Source organism: Acinonyx jubatus, chromosome D2 (assembly GCF_027475565.1).
Source record: "Acinonyx jubatus isolate Ajub_Pintada_27869175 chromosome D2, VMU_Ajub_asm_v1.0, whole genome shotgun sequence".
Taxonomy (NCBI): Eukaryota; Metazoa; Chordata; class Mammalia; order Carnivora; family Felidae; genus Acinonyx; species Acinonyx jubatus.
The window spans coordinates 29,759,657-29,781,088 of record NC_069393.1 but is presented as its reverse complement, the minus strand read 5'-3'; the positions used below and the strand labels follow the sequence as shown (position 1 = coordinate 29,781,088).

The window sequence follows — 21,432 nt, the reverse complement described above, 5'->3', positions numbered from 1 at the left end:
TCCCGTGGTGGCGCCCTCAACAGTGACTCCGCCCCAGCTCCCCTCATTCCTCTGACAATGTGGGCTCCCCATTTCCCACACGCCCACCACCGTTGGCCTCCTTGCCCTGGCCTGGGGACCCTGGGTGAGGACTACCGGGACCCCTGGGCGCCTGTGCCCTGTGGGGGTCCTGCCATTGTCACATGCCCGCAGAGGGTGAAAAGGAGCCTACTTGGGGCTGACAGAGGCCCTGAGCAGGGCAAGCCCCTCTGTGATTACTCGAGGGTGTCCCCGCTCCTCATTGTCTCTTTCTGGAGCTTCCTTCCTGCCCCACAAAAAAAAGGATAGCCCATCCCAGTTACTCATGGAGCAGTGACACTTGTCCATCTGTCATTCTCATAGCTTAATCCTAATGACTACTCACCTAGAAGAGCCCTCGTGAGCTGTAACTGGTCACTATCATTAACGGTGGACTGTGCCATTGAACTCACCACGCAGTAGGGAGCCCAGCACGGAGTGGGAACCCCGGGTGAGGAGCACAGGAAGAGCACTCGAGCAGGAGTCCTCACTAGTGATCTGAGCAGATAGGGCCGGTCGACGGCAAAAGCGGGATCCGAGTCCAGATTACCACCCCCCCCCCCACCACCTTGCAGCCTCGAATCCGTGTGTGAGTATGCATTGACGCGTGTCGCATTGTGAGTATGCATTGTGCGTCCAGCAAACGCACAGCGCCCTGAGCCATCCGGCTAGGGCAGGCAAGTTTTACAAGGATGGACTCATTCATTCATTTGTGTAACAATTTTGTACACCCACCGTGTGCCGGGAGTTGGGGGCACAACGGTGAACTTGACGAGCCAGGTCCCTGCCCTCATCGTCATACGTGATTTCACCCCCTGGCGGGCTCCCCCTCCTCCCACAGAAGGGTTTACAGATGAACGAATATGTGAACAAGTGAATGACAAACGGCAGGTGGGCGGGCCAGTTGACCAGCAGAGGGGAGGTAAGCATTTCAGATCCCGTCATTCCCATCTTTCACATCAACAGTGATGCCGCGAGCAGGTGTGGTGAGATCACGCCCACTAAGGGGGCCTCCGGTTCCGGTCCCCCTCCCGGTCACCTATGCGCAGGGCTCCTTACCTGGTGGGCAGTGACACCCTGCAGACGTCTTCGGGGGGGCCTCCCGGCGCCTCCGAGAGTGGAGCTTCCATTTCTGCGAAAGGAGACAGAGAAGAGGGATCACGGATTGGAAGGCCAAGCCCTGGGAAGGGTCTGCAGGCTGGTGGGGATGGAGGGGGAGAAAGGGCCACCTGGGGGCCAGCAGGAGGACTGTTCCTGGATCAAAGACTGGCCACAGGCGTCTGCATAATAAGAAGCAGATGGAGAAGGTCCTATCTAGGGAATCTCAGTGTCTGATGTCTTCTGAGTGCTCTTAAAGAAATTAACCCCAACCCCAAGGCCCTATAAACCAGTTGTGGCCTCCCTGCACTCCACAATCACGGGCACAATGACCCACTTTTCTCGGCTCTCTGCTAATTGTTTCCTGTCTAGGTCTGGGCTCCTGATTGATCCTGGCGTCAGGGACAGTGACTTCTGTTCTGGTGTCCCTCACAGCCAGGCACAGGCGGGCCTGGGCAGCGGTGGGGGAGAGGGGTTGAGCAGACCACCTTGTCCCCCCCTATGGAAACTCTTCCTTTGCAAAGCACCGAGCCAATCAGGCAGGGCCCCAAGGAAGTGGCGGCAAGAAGACCGAGGCGTCTCCTGCCCTCGCAGCTGCCATTTCCGTGGTGGCGATGGACAGGCACACGGCTGTAAGCACCGGCATCCCAACTTTTCAAAGGGCAGTGCGCCGAGCGCCTCGGTCCCCCAGTCACACAGCGTGGGCCACACTGGCACAGAGGCTACAAGGGACGTTTCCAGGGCGAGGCTACCCGCGTTCCTACGCAGTCCTCCGACCCTGAGCAGGATTAAGCCTCGCTGGGTTAATGGGAGGATTGAATGGTCGATGCAGAGAAGGAGCGGAGCCTGCCCGCCCCCCCCCCCCACCCCCGCCAGGAGGCACACACGATGCGTTGGCTCTTATCACACTCCCAGGTTACAGGTGAGGAACCCCACGCACAGGGCAGGGAGACTAACACGGCCAAGGTCAGAGGTGGAGTATGGCAGGCACCGGGCTCGGATGCTAGTTGGGCAGTTAGAACCTGGTAGCCCCGGGGCCAAGTTAGCCTCTAGATGTGTTTTATTCGGTTCCTCCAGTGATTTTTTTTTTTCATTGACTTTGTTTCCAGTAGTTTGAAGTGACTGATTTCACATGTAAAGCTGCCACAGCCACAGCCACAGCCACAGCCACAGCCACCGTGGCTCGCAGGCGCTGACTCTGACCAGTATACTGAGGTCCCTGCATGCGAAGCAGGTGGGAGGCCAGCGGCCCAGCCCCCAATGCACATTTCTCCATCGTCTGCCTCCTCAGCGCTGTGTGGTTCTGCCGCGCAGGCTGGGCCCCGGGAGAGGTAAAGAAAGTCATAGGATTTGGTGTCAGCTGTTTGGGGGGTGGAGATGGAAGGTCAGGAAAGCTTCATGAGGATTTGTAATGTCTGCGGAGCCCCCACCCCGGGGAACTACCACCGAGCTGGCCGATTTTGCCCGGAGAATCACCTCTATTTCTCACAGTCTAACTCTAAGGGAGATTTCATAGTGATCTCATTTTCTACGTCAGGAAACGGAGGCTCAGAGAGGCTGAGTGACCTGGTGGAGTCACACAGCTGTGTCCGCGGTGGGTCTGGGATGAGACCTCAGATCTTTTGACCCAAAGTCTACTCCATCCTGCTGGAGAGAGGTGCACGACGCCCCCACGCGAGAGAGTACAGCAGACCAGGCGGTGGGGGTTGGGGGGGGGTTGCTGGGCAGAGGCTCTGAAGGCAGAAGGGGGCTGAAGGTCAACATAGACAGGAGGGAGGGGAAAGGAAGAATGTTCCAAAAGGGAGGCCCTCGCTCACAAAGGGCGGCTGACACACACATATTAGGTAGACAGATGTTGAGGTCAGGCTGCGGGTGGATCCTTACCAAGCAAACAAATGACCCCCCAGCACAAAGTCTAGTGAAGGGCCCAGCTCTGACCCCAGCTCACGAATCCACTCATCGCTGGGGGACCACGTGCATCCACCTGCAACCTTCCCACCAATAACCTGTGGGCTCTTCAAGGGGCTTATTTGTGGCTGTGCCCGGCACACAGTAGGCATGTGACTTACGTCCGCTAACAGGCAGGGCCAGCCAGTGAGTGACAAGCCAAGGCCAGCTGGGTTTGCACAGGGTTGCGCTCACTCAACCCCAGCGACATGCCAAGCAGAGGTTGGGTCCTGGAGCTAGAGAATGCAACGCAAGGGGTGGACGGGGCCCCTGCCTTCGCGGGGCTCACCTTCTGGTGGGGGAGACAGAGAAACAAACAAGCAAACAATTCAGTGTTAAGTGTGGCAGAGAAAAATAAAGTAGGGTAAAGCAAACAGTGATGGCAGGAGGTATTGGAAACTCGGGGGTCAGAGAAGGGGTCTCTGTGGAGGGGACGTTCAGCACTGACCTGGCGCGAGCAAGGAAATGAGTCATGCGCAGACGTGGAGGGGGTGTGTTCCAGGCAGAAGGAAGCAGAAGCAAAGGCCCTGAGACAGACGGCGCGGAGGATTAAGGGTGTTAGAGGGGGTCGGGGCAGCATGGCTGGAGGGCTGAGCGCGGTGGGAGGGCACAGGGCAGGGCACTGGCAAAGGCTGAATTTATGGTGACACAGGCCCCCGACATTTCCATGCCCTCTTGACAGCCAGGAAACGTGCTGCTTACGGTGGCATGCTGTGGCCTTGCTCTAATTCGCTACCGTTATCCCGGATGAGAGCCCAGCAGGTGCTCGGCGCTTCCCTGGATCCTTCAGCTCCCGGCCCCTGCTTCTCCCGCCTCCTTCCTTCCCAACCCCAGCGCCCTTCCCCCAACGTCCCTGTCAACTGATGACCCTGAGAAAACAGAAGCAGCCAGAAGAGGCCTGCCAGCGGCTCCCGCCACCGTGCACACCCGCCCACATGCGCCTGCGACGGCACCTGCCCCTTCTCTCTGCTTCTCCCACGTGAGGCCAACCTTGCACCTGCATGCACACCAGGCTTTCCCCGCCCACCCACATCAGCAATTCCCTGCTCTAGGCTCCATCCGGGGCTCTCATCAGGCTCGGCCTTTGCTATAAAGGGCCAGCTACGGAATAGTTCAGGCTGTGCGAGCTGCACGACGACACAACCACTCAGCTGTGCTGCTGGAGGCGAGAAGCAGCCACAGAAAACACGAAACGCAAAGCTGTGTTCCGGTAAAGACACATGTACGAAAACAGGCTGCGGCCGGGATGTAGCTGTCGCCTGCCACTCCCTGATGTAATTATTAGGCAGTCACGCTGCTGTTCCTCCCACCATAAGGAGAAAGGAAAAGAAAAATCCTCTCTTGACCACGCTCTTTCCCAGGCAAACTCCTGGAGCACCCCTGCAAGGCTCTGGCCCTCCCTCCACCAAGCGCTGGCCCCCAGGTCGTCAGGGACCCCCATGTTGCTAAGCCCAGGGGACAGTCCTTCTCATCTCAGCCTGTGACAGTATTCGCTCACCCCTCTCTCCACCTGGCTGCCAGGACGCCACCCTCCCAGTTTCCCTCCTGCCAGTCCGTGCTCCTTCTGTCTCCTCTGTTGGTTCCTTCTTATCTATTTGGAGGCCGCAGGGCCCTGGCTCACCTCTTTTCTCTCTGCTCTGGCTCCTGGGGGCCCTCGCCCTGCGTCCTGTCTCCTCTGTACGTGACGATGCTGCCCTCACTGCCCCTCCTGTTCGGATCCTCCTCCAGAACCAGACGCACGTATCCAGCTCCCGACTTAACATCTCCATTGATAGGATCTCAAGATTAGCTTGGCAAAACCGGGCCCTTCATATTTCGTCCCCACTCCCCTGGGCCTGCCCCTCCGCTGTCTTCCTCGTCACAGAGAAAGGTGACTTCATGTCGCCAGACCCTGGAGGTCACCAGTGATGCTTCCTTCGCTCTCACTCCACGCCCATTTGGCCAGCTACTCCTGTTCTGCACTTTCTGGACACATCCAGGATCTGACCCCTTTCCACCACCTCCGCACTACACCCAGTTCAAGCCTCATCATCTCTGTCCCAGTCACTGTGATAACCTCCTGGCGACCCCCTCGTGGTAACCTCGTGATAACTCCCTGCCTTTAGCCTTGCCCCACAGAGCATTCTCAACATGGCCGCCAGGGGGCCACACAGGCCTCCTTGATGCTCCTGCTCATGCCAGGCTTTCTCCTACCCCAGGGCCTTTGAACTCGTTGGCCTGTCTGCTTGGGATGTTCGTTTCCTAGCTAACCACCGTCTCACTCTCAGAGAGGTCTTCTCTGCCCCCAGTGCCCTCCTGCGACATACTTCCTATCCCTCCTCCCTGTTTTACTTTTCTCCTTTGGATTTTGTTGCGTTGTTGGCTCATTTATTTTGCTTCCTGTCTATGCTGATCACAGGAAGGTAAGTTCCACAAGGACATGGTCTGTTTTTGGCTCTCCCACTGTGTATTAAGCAAGAGATATAGCCCCTCAGGGCCTCAATTTCCTCATGTATAAAACGGGGATGACATTAGTTATCCCCGGGACTACATAGGCCAGGTAGAAGGATAAAATGAGATGAGATCAGAAAACAAAAAGAGTGTCCAGATGTGAAGAACTGGGAGCGTCATATCGCCCGTGCCTAGAACAAGGCCCGGCATATGGTAGGTGCTCAATAAACAGCGGTTGTTCATAAATCAGGAGATCTCACATCGAGGTGTGGACTTCCGATCTCTCTTATACAATGGGGCATCTGGCAGCACTGGGCCATGGCGACGACTGGGTGGTGCTGAGAGATGGCTGTCCCTTTTATGTGGGCATGTGCTGCCCAGGTCATCACAGTGCCTCTCCCTGGCTGGCTTCGCTTACTTAGGCCACCAGCCTGGCCCCCTTAGGCATCCGAGCTTGAGACCCCTGGTGAGAAATGTCCAAGAGGAGGCTCAGGGGTGGGTGGAGAACCTGCCAAGACTCCAGCGTGGACCCACAGTCACCCTGGATGGAGCAGCCCTCCTGCTCCACCCCTGCTGGCGGCCAGGGCCTCCTGGAATGCCCCACATGGCCAGAGCCGAAACATGACTGCCTGATCTTTGCAGCTATTAAAATGCCTGTATCAGTATCAAAGGGAAAATGCCAGGCGGCTACTCACTCCCCCCAGAGAAGGCGGCGAGGCCTGGCCTTGGGTTTGGGGGCCACTCCCTCCCTGAGCTTAGCTCCAGGACTCTTAAAGGGCTCAGGCTCCACCTGGGCCTCTGTAATACGTGTGTCCAAGTGGTGGTGGTCGGGGGTGGAGCCCAGAGCAGGTGAGCTCCGCACTCCACGGCTGTGACCTTGATCCTGGCACCTCCCCTCCCACAGGGAATCTGTAAAATGGGGCTATTGCCCCCCCTCCCCCACCAACCTCCCGGTGTTGCTGTGGAAAACGCCTTGGAAACCATAAAGAGGGTCCTGCCTGCAGCCCTGCCTTTCGACTTTGAGCTGCCCATTGACACGACCACACTGAGCAGAGCTCCAGTCCCTGCACCAGCGTCTGATTACAATGCCTGGCCCACAGCGGTGTGCCATCCCATCTGCCAGAGCCCCTTTCATCACCCCGTGCCACACGGTCACTGGGATGGCGTCCTGTTGGAGATCAAGCCAGTTCTTGGAGGGCAGGGACTGGTCTGGTGTCTCGGGTCCACACTTGAACTGGATTAATCGCTTGGAGGTCTGCCCTTCCCTGCGGTGCAGGGGGACGTGGGCTTCGGCAGAATTTGGAAAGATGGAGATGGGGGAGGGGGGCGTTCTGGTGAGGAGCAAAGACACAGAGGCAGGACGGAGGCGGCACAGAGCCAGTGCCTGGGCCTAATCCCAGGGATGGCTGGCGGTGGGGGGGGGGGGGGGGTGCTGGTCCCGTAGACGGGCTCTGTTAAGGGGACAGGCCCATGGCGGAGCGCAGGAAAATCAGCGGGGGGAAATCAAGACGGAGGAAATTGAGACACTCAAGCCACACCCGCCCAAACTGGACTTGCTCCGGGGGCCGGGAGGGGGTGCCATGGGGTGTGCCCAGGGAACTGTCTTCTTCCTCCCTACACAGTCCTCTTTGTGCAATGCACTTGGCACCTGATCACAGACTCCCAGGGCCGTGAAACAGGGCCCCAAGGGGCCGCCGGATGCCACGGGCTGCCTCTGCCCCCCTGTTTCACCAGAACCGCACAGGGGTGTCGCTCCAGGCTGCGCAGATCAGAAAGAGTTGAGGGAAAGGAGGTGAATGCCCCGGGGTGAGTTTTCCAGCCTTCATAGGAGAAAGTCCTTCCTTTCAGCTAACCTTCGGCCCTGCTGCTGCCTCAGGGAATTAGGGAGTGGAGCCCTTGGAACTATGCAGATGTGGGCAGGGGCCAGGCTGTCACGAGCCTAGGACTAAAGGTTCCAGGGGCCTGGGGTAGTTTCGGGGCCCGGTGCAGGATGAAGCAGGGGTCCCCTACACAGAGCAGGGAGGGGCTGGGCTGAGAGGGCTGGAGTGGAAGCCAGGAGCCTCTACCCTCCTTCCCTCCTTCTAGCAAATGGGTACTGAGGACCTGTGCATGCAGAGCCACGGGAAATGCCAGGACACGTCGGGGCAAAGCAGACACAGAGGCTGCCCCGTGGAGCTTACTGTCCAGGCAGAGGCACCACGAACCACGCACGTCAACAAGAAGCAGCCACAGTCATCGAGCTCTGGCAAGTAGGGGTGAGGCTCTACAGGCTGGGGAAGTGATGGCAGGGCAGAGACCCGAGGATGACCCCGAGGTGCAGGGAAAACGGCTGAGACCTGACACCATCATGTGCTTCTTACGAACTGGGCGGGGGTCCTGCACAGATGAATTCATTCAGCACTCGCAGCACCCCACTCATGAGGAACGGCACGTCACTTGCACGGCGACGGGCAGCCAAGACGGGCAAGGCCGGATTCGAACCGGGAAGCCTGGTTCGGAGCCCATGTGCCTCCACTGCACAACTGTGATGGGGGCGGGGGGGGGGGGGCTCTTTCCGGGAGATTGCAATACTTTTTGACTGGAGGGCCAGGCACTGCTCAAAGCACTTGTTTAACTTTTTAAATTCTAAAAGCAACGCTTAATGAGAGGGAGACACTCTTATCACCATCACCCTCCCAGTTCTTAGAGGTACAACCCAAAGCACAGAGAGGTTAAGCGATTTGCCCAGTGTCACACAGCCAGTCACTAGCAGAGCTGGACTTGAACCCAGCAATCTGGCTCCAGAGTCTGTGCTCCTAGTGGTGGCAGTGTATGACCATGTGGCTGGACTTTGAAAGTGAGGGAAGGCGGAGCCCTGAGGCAAGAGAGGGTGGCGAGGGCCATGCTCTTCAGGCCCCATGAACCACATTAAGAGATGTAGTCTCTGGCCTGATGGCAATAGGAAGTTACCAAAGAGTGTAATTAGGGGACTGTGGTGACTGTATTTAGAGCTTCCTTTTTTTTTTTTTTTAACGTTTATTTATTTTTGAGAGAAAGAGACAGAGTGTGAATGGGAGAGGGGCAGAGAGAGAGAGAGAGAGGGAGACACAGAATTGGAAGCAGGTTCTGGGCTCCGAGCTGTCAGCACAGAGCCCGACGCGGGGCTTGAACCCACAAACTGTGAGATCGTGACCTAAGCTGAAGTCAGACGCTCAACCGACTGAGCCACCCAGGCACCCCTGAAAGATCACTCCAGCTGCTGTGTGGGTGCTGAGTGGGACAGGGCAGAGTGGAACAGGAGCAGGTGAGCTAGGAGGCTCTTGTCACAGCCCAGAAGAGCCTCGGGTAGCCTGGGTGGGGACGGGCGGGCAGTCGTAGAGAAAAGAGGACAGTCTGCAGGAGGCCGAGATGGTGCAGGCGGTGTCTGGGAGGAGGTGCAGCTGGAAGCCAGTGCATCCACAGATGAAGGGGTTGCGGGGAGCGGCGGGCTCCTACTCAGTTTAGACACGTGGAGTTTGAGGTGCTTTCAGGACACGCTGGAGGGGTGGGATGGCAGGTGTAGAGACGGGCGTGGTGCTCTGACAAGACGAACACGCACATTACAGCCAGAACAGTGAGCTGCATGTGGTAGTGAGCTCCCTGTCACTGTGGGTATGTAAGCCTCAGAACCAGGGATATCGGGGTGGGGGTGGGGGGGGATTCCCCCCCCTTCCTTCCAACACTCCCTTCCAACACTCTGATTCTATGGAGTAGGGGGGAGGCTGGAGGTAGCAGGACCATCCTCTGACCTCCCATATCACCGAGTCTCCCCCTACCCCCAGGAAACCACAAATGCCAGCTCACTGGGACTAAGGCTATTCCTGGAAGAGCCCCAGGTAATGCCCCTTTAACCAGTCCCCTTTCTGCATCCTTGTCTCCTGAGGTCACCCTTCCCGTCCTGCCCTACAGGCCGCCTTGGCAGAGCGTGACCCGATAGAGAACACCTGACAACAGGGGCTCGAGAGGCACTGCAGCGTGACAGGCAACTGCAGGTGTAAAGTCCCTTGGACGGCGGGATGGCAAGCCCTGTCACAGCCTTCCTGGGGAAGATGTGTCCCTTGCGGGCGGCAAGGCCTCCCCGCTATAACTGAAAGAACATAAAGGCAGGAGCCTGCTGGCAGGAGGGCCGGATGGACAGGGAAATATCGAGTAAAGGAAAGACTGAGACTGGACCGCGGGCATTAAGGAAGCCCGGGGCGGGGGTGGGCATGGGTGGCAAGGAGAGGCAAGGAGGCTGAAGAGGCAGGAGGGGCCCAGGCCGCGTGGACTCTAGCCACGCGGGGCTTCAGGAAAACCTACAATAGACTCCAGGCTAGGAGACGGGGAGCCCCTGTGTCTCCCTGGAAAGCCGTGCCCAGCCTCTCGGGCAGGAAGTTCCTCCCCTCTGTGCGTGGCTCGCCCCTGCTCTTTGAAGGACCAGAGGAGCCCCTGCTGCCCGCAGCTGCGTCTCTGCCCTTTTCGGCCGTAAAGAATTTTCTGCAGGGAGGCCCCCACCCAGGGCAGGGGGCATTCGGCATGCGGATGTTGGGGGGGGCGTCAGTGTGGAGCTGCGGCTGGGGTCTGCTGGCATCATGGACACCGCCCAGGAGAGCCGGGGACCCCGGTCCGCCCCAGCCTTCCCAGGCCCTCCCCAGATCCCAGCACCGTGACCCTCATGACTGCCAGCGCCAGCCTCTCGGCACTGCTCGGGACCCAGGTGAGGGGCCTGGGTGTAGTGGCACGGGTAAATGCTGTCTCTCTCCGTCTCAGGGGTTGCCAGCCATGGGACTTGCTAAATACCCCACCGCAAGACCCTACCCACAGGGACAGCATCAGGGTTCCAGGAAGGGGGTTGGCCTCGGTGGGTTTTACAGCTCCCAGCTGATGCTCTGCAGCCAGGGCCAGGTCTTTGAGGACACGCAGGTACGAGAAGGAGGGGAGACTAACTCTAAAGAGTTCAGTTGTTAAAGTGCTTCTCCCCTGGCCTTGCTTCAAAAGGAGACATTCAGCTGGCTGCATGGACAGACAGACATGTATTATTCCGCAAGGCAGCTGGAGGTAAGGGGCAGCAAGAAAGGTGAGGACAGGGTGATACACGGGAACTGGGATTGGGACTTAGGCGGAAACTTCTGCCCGAAGGACTAGCCCGTGTCACAGGGTGAACCCCAGGTTGGGTGCTAAGCTTTCTAGAGGGCGGTTCAGTGTCCAAGAGACAAGACCTGATCCATCCCTCCTGCAAAGTTCTGGCAGTGATTTTCCTAAAGGTGTTCATCACCAAGGCCTGATGTCACAAACGACATCCTCTGGGGCATTTTACAGCAAAGATGGTCACGTAGGCCTGATGCCAAGTCAGTTCAATCAGCGCCACTGCTGCGGAAGCTGAACCAAACTGAACAGGCCCCTAGCCCCTGGTCTCCACGACCTGTCTCAGCTGGCTTAGTAGGGTATGGTACTTTCTACAGATGGTGTACCACTAGCGGCCTTAGCTCTGGGGCCAGAATGCTTGGGTTCAAGGCCTGCCTCCGCGACGCACTGTGTGACCTTGGGAAAGTCACTGAACTTCTCTGGGCCTCCATTTTTCTCTCCTGAAGGAACGTAAAATGAAATATATATAAAAATATAACCACTTCAGAGGATTATTTTGAGAAGTAAACGAAGTAAGAGGTGGTAGAAATCTTGGAACAGTGGTCAATAAATATTAGCTATGACTCAACGATGAGGGAGGTGGTGAGGATTATAGCTGCTATTAATTGAAAGATTTCATCTAATCTGGCAACAACCCGTGAGGAGGCCATCATCATCTCCATTGCTCCGACCAGGACGCTGAGGCTCAGGTCACACAAGTAGCCAGCGGCAGAGGTCCATGTGACGTCACATGCTGTGGGCTTACCCACCTTACTGTTTTGCCCCAACCAAAAATGTGCCAGGCGCCTGGGCGGGTGGAGAGGAGGCTGCTGGCCATTGGGGGTCGTGGACGGGAATGGATGGACGCTTCCAGCTGCTCTGTCCAGGCGGGAACACATCACCCTGAACCATCCCCACTCTCCTGGCCAGCGCACTAGGGACGCAGCTCGGATTTAGGAGTTCATCATTTCCCCTTCGGCTGGTTGCTCTGAAACACCATTTCCAGGGCACGCCCCTGAGCAAATGCTGAGCATACAGCTGCATCTTGGGTTGGGATGGGGGAAAGAGAGTAACCTGTAACAGAGGGACCTGAAATCGGCAACTAATTGGTGAGGGCTGCCTACATTACGCAGTCCCTGGGCTCCGTAAGGGACATGGAGACCAGTGGGCTCTCATCCCTGCTGCTGGATTGTGCGAGATCAAATGTGAGACAAGATATTTAAAGGCAACAGAGAGGAGAACACACTGCACAATGTGCTGGAGGCAGAGCCACAGAAGGCAAATAGGGATTACGTTGCACGTTGATGCTAAGACCCAGGGAGGGGCAGTCTGGGCGGCTGTGTTGAGAAGGATTCTGAGGCTGATCTAGGCTCCCTGGGCATGTGTTGAGAGGTTAGGAATGGCTGCCGGGGTCTGGGACAAGAGAAGTCAGCCCATGCCATGTCTCTCCTTTCCTTCTCCCAGCTAGATGTTTGGCATGGGCAGCAAGTTCTGCAGGAAGTCAGAGCAGAGAGAGAGCCCGTTTTGGGTTGGAGTGGTTTGGGGAAGGCTTTCCAGAAGGCACTGGGGCAAGATGAAAATGATTAGGAGTAAGGGAAAAAAAGCATCTTTCTGAGGGTGTCAAACTGTGAATCTTTGCTTAAGGCAGACGGCATCGTGTTTCAGACGCTTTGACTCTCTCACCATTTTCCTATGAGGGTTTGCTACTTAATGAGGTCCTCAGTTTGGTCTGGAGCTACCTGATTACTGTAAGGCCTTTGGAGAAGCTGTAAAATGTTACCCCCTCTCCCTGGTGTTATCTGTAATAAATATTGCTCTGTATTTTTCTTTTAACTTAGAGTCATGAGATGGCTCTTTATCTCGAACACCGACTCTCACTAATTAGTGGCAGCTTCCCGGGGCAGCACTGAAAAGCATTCTGAGGCCGTATGTAAGCTCAATGGGGAAAGTGTGCTGCAGTCGATTAGCAATGTCTGCTGAGGCCAGGGAATGGGGAGTGGAGCATGCCAAGTCTTTACCACCACTTCACCAGACAATTAACTATTGTCTGGAAGGGGGAAGGTGTGGTGTGGAAGACAGATGCTCTCCAGAGAGGGGGATCCTACCTCTGGCTCTTCTGATCCCTGGCTGTGGAGGCTTCAGACCTGTTTTTTATCTATAGAGAGAAGGGGCTGGGATTGAGGAGCTCTGAGGATCTTCCTTCCATTGACCCCTCACAAGACCGCTCAGGCACTGACCACATATGCAAAGTCAGACGCAGTGGAGGCTGGCTGCATATGAGGGGATCTAGGGTCTGTCTGATTACGGAGGCCCAGGCTGCTGTGATCTACAGGCCACACCCCCAGAGGCACACACTTCCTCGGTAAGAGCCTCCCGTCTTTCAGACGCTGCTTTGATCTCTCCCCTGAATTCTCCTCTGGAAAAAAAACCAGTAAAAGGCCCCTGCACATACCCTCTAAATGTAAGACATTCCTGTTACGGTGGTTGGTATTGTTATTTTTATGGAGGAGGGAGTCTGCCCAGGGTTCTTCAACTTTTTAGCCTAGAGGTTTCAACCCTCCCTCGACCCCCAGGAAATTCCTGAAGGTGGAAAACGCCCTTCCCACCCAAAGGACTGGATCATAGAGAGCAGGATGGAAGGACAGTGACATCAATCTTCTTATCTGTAAAATGGGGCAATGAGAGCGTCAGTCCCTCAGGGAGGTTGTGGGGATTGAAAGAGGTAACGCTCACAGCAGCGGCTGCTGTATGGACCCTATAAACGTGAGATGTTCTCATCAGGGGTGCCGTTACTCTCACTGTTGGGGGAGGGGAGTCCGCCTGGCACCCTCCCCCCCCCCCCCCCCCCCGCCAGTGCCCACCCGGAAGCTGGCTGCTGACACCATAGATCCTACAACTTGGATCTAGCTGTCTGAACTCGGGTCCCTCCTGCTTCCCAGCACACCCTCTGCCCAGCCCCTGGTGACATCCGATTTCCTCCATTTGGGACATTCCAGTTTCTTTCTTCACAGCAAGCAAATCAAGTAACAGGCAGCTGGAGCGCTCATTAAGGGTCCCAGCCCAGAAGAGAGGCACCGATGGGGGAAGAGTTGGGGCCTGAGGACTGGAAGCCACACTGCCAGCTCCCCATGAGCTGGCTCCCCGCCCCCATCCTCCTCTCCCCGCTCTGACCCTCCCCTCCCCCACGGCCAGGCCCCTCAGATCCAGGCCTTCTGCTAACATCTGCCTCTGGCCTGCCTCATTCCAGGCTCCTCTCCCCCTGGGTCCCCTCAGCCTGGCCTTCCCTGCTGGCCCTTTCTTCCACCCGCCTTCCAGATCCCCACACCCAGCATGCCGCTTTCCCCCCTGGGCAGGGGGGGTGGTTTGCGGTGCCCCTGGGTTCGTGCCTCCAGGCCACCGCACAGGCTGTGTGCTTCACCGGACTGCCCTGTCCAGTGCCCTTCTTCCATCTTCCAGGGAGTGGCCAGGCCCACCTGCTGCAGGACGGATTGTCTGCCCCAGCTTCCGGGGAGCACTCGTACAGTCCTGGGCACGGCCTTTGGTGGGGGCACCTTCTAGTGCATCCTCCCACCTGCCATCTCCTGAAAATCTCACAGCAACCCCAAGAGGGAGGCAGAGCCTGGGCGTTACAGAGGAGGAGCCTGAGGTTTAGGGGGTGGCATGGCTTGCCGAAGGCCACAAGGCTGGGGGCAAAGCCCAGCTGGAATCCCGGGGTGGGGTCCCTCCACTCACGGGGTGCCTGTGTGCCCTTTACAGAAGGAGCCCTCCACATGTGCATGTCGCAGAATCACTCTGCTAACAAAGCCACTGCCCGGGCTCTCCTCTGCCTTTTCTTCCCTCTGGGGGATCTGATGGCCCCCGCTTCTCCCTTCCCCGCCTCACCCCTGCCTCACCTTTGCCCTCTGCTCAGCCCTGGGAGAGCACACCTAGGAAAGGGACTCCTAGGGAGGAGGGAGGCCTCAAGTTGCTCCCGGACACATTTGCTGGCTTTGCTCCTAGTGCAGTGCTGTCCCACGGAACTTTCTGTGAGGATATACATATTCTGTGTCTACGGCGTCCAACAACTGGCAACCACTAGCCTCGGGTGTCTCTTGAGCCTACTTGAAATGTGGCTAGTGTGACTGATCAACTTAATTTTAGATGTATTAAATTGTAATTAATGAAGTATAATGGGTCTCACGTAACTGCAGTGGACCGTGTAGCCCTTGGAGTGTCCCTTCATGAACCTCTGGACCGCAGGCCCCACCCAGGGCATGCCTCCTAGGGCCACTCCCCATGGACAAGGCCACCTGCCGCCTCCACCCATAGGACGGGCCCCTCCCTCTGGTTCCGGTGCCCTCTGCTGTTGACCTCACTTCCCACTGGTTTCACTCACTCCTCTCTGTCCTTACCTGCAGCCCAGTCCGGGCCCCAGCCCCCTCTGGCCTGTGCTAGCCGCTTGTTTGGCCTTCCTCTCTGCCCTACTCTCCGCCCCATTCTAGGAACATACCTGCCCTTCTATGGCTCCCCATTGCCCTCACATAGATCTAACGGTCTCTGAGGCACCTGCTGACCCAGGCTACCCGTCTCTCTCCAGTCAGATCTTCCACCATTCAGCTCCCCAAGGCAAACCGCACCCCCACCCCCCACTCTTCCAACCTTCCGAAGCTGTTCTCTTTGCCCCTTGGAACAGGCCCCTCCACTCATCCCTTTTGCCTGGAAGTCTCCTATTCACCCTTTAAGGCTTCACTTGAAAATCACTTTCCCAGGAAGCCACTGCCGTCAGGTATGTTGCGTGTTGATACATTCCCCAGACCTCCTCCGCCTCTATTATCGTGGCATGTTTCACATGACATGGTCACCGCCCGTTGTCTTTTTTTGTGTCCTATTTGTCTGTAAGTTTAGGAGGGCAGCTGTGTGACACCCGCCCCCCCACCAATGCCTGATCCACGCCAGCTCTCAGAAACATTTGCCAAGTGAATGAATGAAAATGGTCAAAGGAAGGTGTCAGGACAGGGTGAAGAACCAGGGAAGTGGGGTCAGGAACTTAGGTTCTAGTTCTGGGTCTCATCATATGACTCGGGGTAACCTACTGCCCTTCAGTGGTCCTTAGTTTCCCCATCTGTAAAACGGGGGTCAGTTCAGATGCTCTAGCAGATGAGAGGTCTCAGAAGTCAGTAGGTACACAGGAAGCTACGGGTTGTAGAGGAGGAATCAGCCCGTCAGATAATGTTGTCAGTCCCAAGGCCCGGAGAGCGACAGACTTGACATGGTTAAGTCTCAAGCAGAGGAAGCAAGGATCTGGGGCATGCCCTGGCCAGCAGGAGGGGCCAGGAAGAGGAAAGGATGGAGAGAGGCTTTGAGAGGGGCTCCCAGAGCCGGATGCTTGTCCCTCTGCTGTCAAGGACCCTGAGATACCTGGCGGGAGCCCTGACTGCCCGAACACGATCTCCACCACCCAGCCAGTCCCACGTGCACTGTCAACCAGCTGGCAAAGGCTGCCTGCCTGTTGAGCCCAGACACTTCCCAGGGGACTGTGGGTGGCCATCCCCTGGGTCCTGGCAGGGCATGGGAACGAGCTGCCGGCAGCGGTCATGGGTGTGCCGCTAGTCTCAGTAAGCTTGCCCTGGGACCACCCTCTCTGCTCTGGCCCTGTGGCGTCCCTCTCCGTGTCTACCCTGGAGAGTTGCGTGGCAAATTATCAGCCTTTGCCTGGCAATGGAACCTGAGAGAGGCCTGGCTGTAGGGAACTCGTACATTGTGCCAGAATGGTCCCAGGGCCCACCACGGTTAGAACTGGGCTCGAATGCTCACCACGACCACAACCATGTTCGAGCTCAGAGGAGTGAGGGTATTTGCCCCAGGCTGAACAGCTTTTAAGTAGCAGAGTGGGGATAAAAACCACCTCCCTGCTCTTTACTGCTCCTACTAAGTAAGAGGCCCCCTCCGAGTTCTTCCTCAGGGGAACTTTCCAGGCTGTTCCAGGACCTCTTCCCAGGCCACTGCTGCCCTTACCTGTGGGTCCTCCCCTTCATTTGGGCCCTGGATCCCTTGTGCTGTCCAGACCCTTATAAGTCACCAAGACTCACACTCTCACTGCCCAGCTTTTCCTCTGGTGGCACCAATGAGACTGTATGTCCCTCCTTCCTGGGTGAGTTCTTTTCATGTACTCCTAAGATTGCCATGGCCAAGAAACACTAGTGGCTTTTAATCCACTTAGGTTCAAGGACATTTCGGAAGTGGAGAAAGCTCAGCATCCTTTCCCCAGAAAAACACGCAAACACGAAATGGTGGGGACCATCCCAGGGGACCAGGGATAAGAAACAAGACAGTATGGGCTTACTCGGTCCCAAAGACAGTAGTACCAGGGCGACCCACACCTGGGCCCTAACAACGTGGGGCAATGGGCCGTGATCGGGACACCACTCCCTGCAAGGACTGCCCCTTCTGTCCCCCTCAGCCCCTTGGATGACTCACTCCCTCACACCCTCTTCCCAGCTGAACGTGGCAATAAAAGTCAGGCAGCGCTGATCCTCGAGGGATGGATGGGGAGGGCCGCGGGGGCCCAGCAAGCCCTGGTCGGGGCCACCGGGCACATATCCCGCCGCGTGGGCGCTGGGAGGCTCTCACACCGCCCTGGCGGGCTGCCTGGAGGGAGAAGCAGGGCCTGGCAGCTTCCGCGCGCCTCCGCGCGCCATGCCCCGCTCCACCTGCCCAGCGCGCCCAGGCGCTCTCTGCTCGGGACGCTGGGGGCGCCTGCCGGCGGCGGGAGCGGAAGGGTCCCACGCAAGCAGCCGGGGTCCTTCGGTTCCTCCGAGTCCACCGCAGGGCAACGTCCGTCCCCGCCCCCCCCCCCCCCCCCCCCAGCAGACGGCTCCTGCGAGGCCCGGGCGCACCGCGCCGCTTGGAGAGCAAGAGCCCGCGGGCACCGGCTGGTCGAAAGTTTGGAGGCTGCGCGAGGGGGCGCCGCGGGCAGGGATAAAAGCCAGTAACAAAGAGCACAGACCTCATCCAGCAGTTGGTTGACTCGTCCCAAAATAGCCGTCTCCATTTGCTGCTCCCCACGCTCCGATTCCAGGCGCAGCACCCGGGCCTGCAGCTCCGCGGTCCGAAAGTGGGCGAGCAGGCTGAGCGCCAGCGAACACAGGGCCAGCGCCAGCAGCCCGCACGACCCCGGGCTCGGCAGCCGCGCGCAGCGCTCCGCCGGCGCCACCGCCAGCGCCACCGTCGCGGGCGCGCTTAGCTCCCCCGGGCCGCGGGCACCGGCGGCTGCCGCTTTGCGGGGGCGCTCGGCTACCATCCCCTTGCGTCTTGAGAACCAATAAATAAATAAATAGAATAAATAAAGGCGAGAGCCGCTGCCCAGAGGCGCGATCCAAGCTGCGGGCAAGGGGGGGAAAAATGTCCCTTTCCTTTGCTCCCGGCAAAGACGATGGAAAAATTAGCGGCAGGAGGGGGAGAGCCGAGAGAACACAACCAGCTGCCGCTGGCAGTACAGCGGTAGTAGACCCAGGTGAGAAGAGAGTTACTTCGAAGAACGTTCCAAGTCCAGGAAAGTTAGGGGAATCCGGCCGGCTCTCCTTCTCTCCGCCCCGTTTCCCCCTTCAAGTATCTGCAGAGTCCCGGAGTTGGTTCCGCGCTGTCGGTCCTTCTTGGTGTCTCGCGTCTCCCGGGCGAGCCGGCTTCAGTCCCGGCGCGAAGGGGCGCACACCGAGGGCCCCATGGGCAGAGGTGGGTCGTGGCCGCCGCCGAGAAGCGTTGGGGCCGATTCCGGCGCCTCTGTAATTTGACACACTGGCTGCGGCCGAACGGATCGGATGAGCAATCCGTGCTACTTCCCAAACTAATCTCTCCCACCCCCTCCCTCCTCCTCCTCCTCCTCCTCCTCTCTTCTCCTCCACCTCCTGCGGGGCCGAAGGCTTGGATTTATTTATTTATGCAAACTCGCCCGGGGTGGGGGGCGTGGTGTGCTGGGCCCGCTGCCCCAACCCGCGGGCCCGGGAGCCCCTCTCCCGCGCTCCCTGTCCCCTTTGAAGTGACACTCGGGGTTATTTATAGGCAGGAAGGGGGTGTGGAGTGGAGCGGGGGCTCTACTTCGCTCCCTTTCTCCGGATTCACACCGAGGGCCCTCTGCCTTCCACCGAAGTGGAGGGGCCAGGCATCTCTCTGCTTTGGGACAAGTTGGCAAAGGCAGCCTTTGGGATCCTCCAAAGAACCTGGCTGAGTTATGGTCAGGCACCTAGATGGATCTCTATATCCTGAGCAGGAAGCTCTAAATCTTTTCTGCCACCATTGTCTCCCCCCCCCCCCCACGTGTCCTGGTGTCTCATTCCCTCCCCGCTCACCCCAAACCAGTTCCACCTTGGGCCCTGTACCTCCCGAGTCCTGCAGCTCTGTGGAGCCTTTGGTTGGGCTCATTCCACCTAGCACATCTTTAACATCTTTACTCCGGGGTGAAAAGTCAGCCCTCCAGAGGGCAGAGGAATGGGCCTCCTTTTCTCTCTTTCGGGACCAAGATGTAACAAGGTACAGGAGAATGAAACTGAGCAGAAAGGCTTAATTCCAAACAAGGTACCTGAGAGTCAGGTCCCGATCCCTCCCCTTCCTGCCTGTCATTGATCTGAGACCCATTCCATCCCACCACTGTCGGAGGAGCCTGCCCCAATCCGCCCAGCCATCAAAGGGGAACTATTCTCAAGGGCACGCGCAGTCAGACTCTCTCCCTGCAAGAGTCCTTCTCTGGAGCTCACCCGCTCCTTCCTGCTGTCATTTCCTAGGCTCCTGTAGAGAAACACTGGTGGCCTGAGGGCACTTTGCAGTTTCCTCTCCGTCACTTCCCCACCTTCAGTAACATTCGTATCCCAAGGGACCTTATCTCCCTGCCACCGCTTGACATTCTTGTAAATGAGGTGGTGGGATTGAGCTCTTGGAGAAAGCCTACTTCCCAGGAACAGGGGGCAGGGGACAAAAAGGCCGGCCTTTGAAATGTGAAATGCGGGTTGGGGTGACCAGAGTGTTGTGATTCCATGTTATAAAAGCAGGGTGTACAACTTGACAAGGTATATACTGACTTGGTGGGGCCTGATGTATAATAGAGTGACAAGGCACACCTAAGGGTGTAGCACGTTTAAGAGAGTAACATAGTAACGTCGCGCTCATATGTAATAAACGCTTTAGCATTGCAGGCTTGGTCAGTCAGCCCCATGGGGGACTACAGGGATACCAAATTATGCTTGGGAGAGTGCTGTTGGCCAGGGGTTCCAGGTCAGCGCAAGCTCTAGCATTTCCCTGAGGTGGAACGCCCGGGTAAGGCCGCCTGTGTTCCCCCCAGGGGAGATGGGTGCCTCCCCCCAGCCACTCAAGACAATCCCTGAGAGAACCCATGCGTGTTGGAGACCACCAGGGGGCGCCAGAGAATTTCTGCACTGAGATGCCTGCCAGAGATTCTGGGACTTGGATTCTCTACCTCCACCCCCGACCGGCCCCCCAGGCTATTGGGAATGGAGGGACAGCACGGGGGGCTAGTTTCATTCCTTCCTTGTTCCGCGAGCTGATCTTTCCCCTTTGCGGACTTTAGGAGCCCTCAGGAATGCTCAGCCGGTGAGACCGTTGACTTGGAGCTGGAAACAAGGAGGAGGTGCAGTGCTAGCCTGACCCTGGCATCGCAAACCGCATGTCAGAACCTCAGGGGCTTCCAGGGGACTCTGGAGTCAGAGAAACCTGGGTATAAATCGCAGCTGTGTCAAGCTTGGGCAGCTTAACGAGGTAATGCAGGAAAAGCGCTCAGCAAAGTGCTCGGGCACGGAGCAGGCCCTTAAGAATGGCATCTGCTTCTTCTTTGGGATTCATAGTTGCTGGTGCCAGCTAAGATACAGCTACTGCTGGGCTCCCCGTTGTGAAACAGAAAGAAATTTCAATCCCAAGGGAAAGCAGATGAGTCACAGACTCCATTTCCCCATCACTGAAAGCTGGGGGTAGCAGCTTGTAGGAGGCAGGCCTCATTTTAATTGGGGGGGGGGGGTCCTATCCCCCAATGTCCCTTCCCTTCTCTGTATACCGTCTGGGGAATTCTCCCTCCCAGCGAAGCATTGCTTACCATAGCCACAAGGTAACTGGGCTTATCCCGAACACTCTTTCTGCAGAAGTGGGGGCTGGGAGCTACGGACACGGGGAAGAAAAGACCCTACTTTTCAGGAGCTCAAAATCCAGCAGGGAAGATTGGATATGTTCGAAAACAGCTGCCACGTAAGGCAGAACAGTGAAACATCCCCAAAACAGTGCACGGGCCACAAGAAAGTGCTGTGGGGGTTCCCGGGAAGAAGGGCAGGGATCCTGTGGTTCAGGAAGAATTTCTTGTTTGTAGTAAGAAGTGGCTTTCAGCATTAACCCAAAGAGTTTGACTTTGCTCTGTGGCCATGCTTATACTCCTAGAGGAAACAGATATTCTGGATACCAGGATGGAAAGCTAAGGAAAAGTGCCCCTATGCACATGGGCTGTACTGTTTCCAAAGTGTTTTCTGTGTTTTTCTGCTTCCACGTATTTGCTCCTGCTGGACCCTTTTCCAGAAAGTCCATCCTTTGCTTACGGGCTCTGGGCACCTTAAAATCCTGTTGTTCTCTCCAAACCCAATTTTAGGGTGCAAACCCCACTTCTCCGCTTCTCAACCTCCCACTTCCTGAAAGCCTTACCGTCCCGGCAAGTGAGACCCCACGGCCTCGTCTACTCCTGTCTCTCCAGCCTGATTTTTAGTCCTTCTTGAAGAGTCCTCTACTTCTCCCCGTGTCAAAAATGGTGGTTAC

At 57.4% G+C, this 21,432-nt stretch overlaps 1 protein-coding gene across 1 annotated transcript; it reads right to left on the bottom strand.

Annotated features, from left to right (window-relative positions):
* Positions 1 to 905: 905 nt before the first annotated feature.
* Positions 906 to 18,485, bottom strand: LOC113600173 (collagen alpha-1(XIII) chain-like). The gene is made up of 2 exons (XM_053207059.1): positions 17,639 to 18,485; positions 906 to 1,189 (listed from the first exon to the last, which is right to left on the bottom strand). Exons 1-2 carry the CDS (start codon positions 17,930 to 17,932, stop codon positions 1,097 to 1,099), a joined length of 387 nt encoding a protein of 128 aa, XP_053063034.1. The 5' UTR covers positions 17,933 to 18,485; the 3' UTR covers positions 906 to 1,096.
* Between the last annotated feature and the right edge of the window lie 2,947 nt (positions 18,486 to 21,432).